At 33.5% G+C, this 4,766-nt stretch overlaps 1 protein-coding gene across 1 annotated transcript; it reads right to left on the reverse strand.

Moving 5' to 3' along the window:
* Positions 1–1,444: 1,444 nt before the first annotated feature.
* Positions 1,445–3,859, reverse strand: LOC112034365 (B3 domain-containing transcription factor VRN1). Its single transcript, XM_024067187.1, has 4 exons — positions 3,797–3,859; positions 2,201–2,639; positions 1,917–2,095; positions 1,445–1,720 (listed from the first exon to the last, which is right to left on the reverse strand). The coding sequence occupies exons 1-4, from the start codon at positions 3,857–3,859 to the stop codon at positions 1,445–1,447; spliced, it is 957 nt and encodes a 318-aa protein (XP_023922955.1).
* Positions 3,860–4,766: the final 907 nt, after the last annotated feature.

Consider the following 4,766-nt stretch of genomic DNA (forward strand, 5'->3'; position numbering starts at 1 on the left):
TGCGAGGGTTTTATTTGGTTGTGTTGATATTTGATAACAACTAAACAATAGGGGCTGGCATGGAAGCAACATTGAGAAGAAAAAGCAAAAGGCATACTAGCTTGTGAATTGTGAATGAGAATGAAGAGTAAAACGCAAAGGTTTGTTTAAAAATAAGCTGACATCTATGCCATTTTGGAGAGAAATTGGCATTGTCCATTGGATTAATTACAAGTCAAAATGGACAACTGGTGGTTCAACTGATATTGGTGATTTTCTAAAGCCAAAGAATCAAAAAGTTCAAAAGTATTTCACCATTTTTGCGTTGTTATTCAATACTCAATAAAGTCAGTGTGTTTGTGTGTCTAATGAAGAAACAGGTCATAAGTACCATGTACTGGGTTCTGCACAATTATAAATTCACATAAATTAAGGCACACTAATTATATATCTTTAAACCTTTACGGGGTTATGCAGAATTACTGGGTTCTGCAGAATTATTTTAAAGAAACTTTAAAAGTGACGATACTTTTATGAGGCACGGATGTGTTAGTTGAAAACTGAGCTGCACTGCATTGTCTACGTACTCTCTCATTAGTTGAATGACACGTACAAAGAAAGCTCATGGTGAAAACAAAGCCAAAAATGTTTTATTAGTTAGTGTGAGCCTTGATATATCTTTATCCAAAGCCATGAACCCTTGCAATCTCTATTCAGTGAGCTTTATCAAACCCAAATACCGTTTTCTTTATCACTCAGATTGAAGAGAATTGGACACAGAGATCTTCCTTTCTGTACTAGCTTAATTTGTGCATTTCTCAAAACCCAATTCTTCATTATTTACAATTTTTTTATTTTTTTTTTATTTTTATCTTGCAGTTTTTTTTTACTTTTTTCCCCATGTATTTATATATTTGCGCTTAGGTTTTAGAGAACTGCATGTGCATGTGTTTGCAAGTTATTTATTTTTTAGTTTTTAACTTGTCAAACACTTTTAAAGTTTTTTCCACTTCATACGGGCATATATTCATAGATAAAGCCCGATTCATTCTATCATAGATAAATCCTGATTCATTCTATCTACTTTTAGTATGAGAGTTGACTTTTGCATGCATGTATTAGAGAGAACTCTCTCTTTTTAGTGGTGGTGAGAGGGACTCCGATTGAGAGAGAATTCTCTCTCTCTCTCTCTCTCTCTCTCTTGGAGAACCCCTCTTTTGCCGTCCCTCTCCTCTTTGTTTTTCTAATTTCAATTTGTAATTTTTCATGTGTTTTCATATGATAGACACATGAGTTACGTTACTCAATTTAACGGAATGTACTAATTTGACAGATGAGTAAAGTTCAAAAGTAAATTGGTTAGGGGTGTAATGGCCACCACTAAAAATTCAAAAAGTAACATTGAATATATGAAGTTATGCAAACTAATGTGGCACTCATTTGGAAAACTTAGCAAATTTCATACCTAGCAATAGAGGGCACGACAATTTTCTTCATTCACACGAAAAATGACCACTTTGAAAGTCTTAGTGGCCTCAATCAATTCAAAGGCACAAACATCACCTACTTCCAGATTATTGTCCTTTGCAAATGCTTTCCAACGACAGTTAAACCTACATTTTAGATTCTCATCAGTCCTTTTGCAAAACTCAACAGGCCAGTTACTCCCATCGGAAACCCAAAGGTTGACATCGCCATGCAATATATTTGAATATTTCTTCACAAAGTCCTTTGGTATATTCTGTTGAAAAAAGATAATGAAGAAAAAAAAATTAAGGAAAGAATATTTCTTTTCCAGTGAAGAATGAAACTAAAAAGTTGGTAGCCCAAAAGAATGCATTGCTACCAAATTTCCTCTCTCTTAAATGTATATCATCATGCAAAGTGAACACCGTAGAACTTTTGATGATCAAGTAGCTATTAAATTGAAAGCTTACCAAATTCCGATCCAAGTACGACTGTTGAATGACAACCTTGAAATACGGATTTTTAGGTTTGAAAGCACTTGCTCTTTGAAGTGCTCTAGCTATTTCATTGTTGTTCAATGGCTGGATCATTCTAACAGCCTTGGATTTCAAGCATTGTTTAGTCGTAGAAATTCCTTTAACGCCTTTTGCTGAAAAATTAAGTTAAACATGATTATGAAAACATAATAAACTAGGGACTTTGACTCAAACATGATTATATGAAATTTGCATATTGGAAGTGATTGCAATTTTACCACTTGAATTAGTTTTCATGATCTTGTGGGGTTGAAAATATGGTAATGGTGATTTATCCCTTGTTTTTGGGCTTGGTGGAAAGCTGCCTAAGAATTCAATAGCACTATAACTCTCAATCTCTTCCATATTAGGAGCTATAAGTTCATTATGAAGCTTGCCCTTCCCACGATGAGAAGTATTGAAATGATAATCTATTTCTGTTGCACTCTCATCAAATATGAGTACACAGAAGTGGGAATTTCCTTCGTATCGGAAAACTAAGAAGTGCCCCTCCTTTACTGAGTAGTACTTTGCAAATTCTGGCCAGCCCTTTTGTAACCAAACCTCACCATCACTTTCTGTCAGTTCTACATTCCATTCTGCACCGCTTGGAAGTTTAAGAAATGCAAAGTTTGACAGCTCCTGCCCATATTTCCTTGTAAACTTTCTAGGAATTCCCTGTGAAGAATGAGTCTATAATTAAGTTTTTCACATAAAATACAATATGAAGTATTAAGCACACACACACATACACACACATTGTTCTTAATAGGAAAAACGTGGTTTCTATTTCTAAACAAAAATATTTAGAAAATTGGAGTAATGTTTAGTTGACTTGGTTCCATTCCACTATCAAAATAATTCTTGCGTCTTATCTTTATTATAATAAAATGCAAATAAAAAGCTTTACCCCTTTCTACTATTATACATACTCCATATATCTTTGAGAACCAACCAAAGTTATTCCACTATCTTATGGTTTGCATGAATATTTACTCTGCAACTAACAATGAAAAAAAAAAAAAAAAAGGGGAAAGGGGAGCAGATATGAGGAATTCTTTATATTTTTCTATTTTTATTATTTAAATCCCTGTAGTGTTGGCAAACAACAACCTTTTCTTTTAAGTCCATTTAGTTTTTAACATATTTGCTCATGTACAGTTTTTTTAAAAAGAAAAAAAGAAAAGAAAAAAAAAAACTTCATTTTCTCTATTTACAGTTATACTTAAAACTAATTTTCATTTATTAAAAAAAAAAAAATCCAAATGGACTCCTAATCTAGCATAACAAATCTTCAACTGCCCAAAGTGCAAACAAAGTGATAGCTAGGAAGGCCAAAACTAGAATAAATATATTTGTAGGTGAAAGAGGAACCATACTGCTACTAAACAGCTGCTTGTATCCAAAATTGTATAGACTAAAAGTCTGTTTTTCCTTTTCTTTTTCAAAGAATGCTAACCCAAAAACTTAAAAACAATAAGAACATTAAATAATAAAAGAGTTCTTTAAATAATTTTATAAAATTATATTAAAAAAATAAAAAAGAACAAAACCAACAACATCAACTCCTGTTGGCCCAACCTGTCCAAGGTACTTGCAACTTGCAAGTCGCAAAGCTCAAAATATGAGGTGAAAAAATTACAAAGTTCAACAAGCTAGCTAGACTCTTTGGTTCTACATGTATCACTGTTTTTTGGAGTTATTACCTAACATTAGAATTGTAAACTTTTTCCCAAACAAGAGACCAAGGCCATCATCTTACATTTGATCCGATTAGTTTAACAAAGTAGTAGTTCTTAAATAGCACAAAAAGTGAGATAGATGAATATACTTACAAGCTTCCCATCTCGTAGACAATTGTTGAGAACGATCTTGAAAAAATGTGGAGCATTCGCCATAACTGCTGCACTGTCAATGTCTCTATCTCCCGCCTGGTATAGTTCAACAAAGGCTTCTTAGTTTTGTATCTTGAGGTTGTGGGTAGTTCTTCTCACTTCTCAATATCTATACAATATAATTAATGTTTTCTGATACAGAGTAGCTGAACCTTTATAGTAAAGCATTATTATAATTAATGAGCTACCAAGTTCATGCTAGCTGCATGTGTTCTTAATGCTTTGTGAAGAAGACGTACAGAGAAACAGGGATTGAGATCCCGCAATAGCACAAATCTCAGCCGTTGAAAGCATCCAATGGCTCCTGTGAAGTGCTAGCTCATCAATCCGCGTAAAGTTGAAAAAAATAATGATATGAAGACAATAAATTTGTGAGATTTGTTTTAGAAATCAGATATGGTAAACCCTTGCAACGATTTCAGAGCTGAAATACAATTGATTATGTGTCTGTCAGAGATTTGTAGCTGTCTTTAACACTTTTATCTTCACTGACATCTTACTTTTTGCTTCATTTAATTCACTTGCAACGTATCACTGAATGAACTAGTGAAAAAGAAATGTTAAGCAGGTTTTTGGTCTATTTTCGTGCCTTTGTCCTGTTTTCCTGCTCTGTTTTCCTTGTGTGTTCTGATTGCGAGGTTTTTGTTTGGTTGTGTTGATATTTGATAACAACTAAACAATGGGGCTGGCATGGCAGCAACACTGAGGAGAAAAAGCAAAAGCATACTAGCTTGAGAATTGTTAATGAGAATGAAGAGTAAAACGTAAAGGTTTGTTTTAAAATAAGCTGACATCTATGCCATTTTGAGGAGAAATGGTCATTGTCCATTGGATAAATTACAAGTCAAAATGGACAATTGGTGGGTTCAACTGATACCGGTGATTTTCTAAAGCCAAAGAATCAAAAATT

This window comes from Quercus suber, unplaced genomic scaffold (assembly GCF_002906115.3).
Source record: "Quercus suber isolate HL8 unplaced genomic scaffold, Cork oak 2.0 scaffold_169, whole genome shotgun sequence".
NCBI classification, from domain to species: domain Eukaryota; kingdom Viridiplantae; phylum Streptophyta; class Magnoliopsida; order Fagales; family Fagaceae; genus Quercus; species Quercus suber.

Excerpts from the sequence above, each read along its gene's own strand:
- LOC112034365 (XM_024067187.1), bottom strand. The coding sequence starts at position 3,859 with ATGGCGAATGCTCCACATTTTTTCAAGATCGTTCTCAACAATTGTCTA. Across the intron at positions 2,640-3,796 it reads GTCTACGAGATGGGAAGCTT|GGAATTCCTAGAAAGTTTAC; the intron begins GTAAGTATATTC and ends CATTCTTCACAG. Across the intron at positions 2,096-2,200 it reads CATGAAAACTAATTCAAGTG|CAAAAGGCGTTAAAGGAATT; the intron begins GTAAAATTGCAA and ends TTAATTTTTCAG.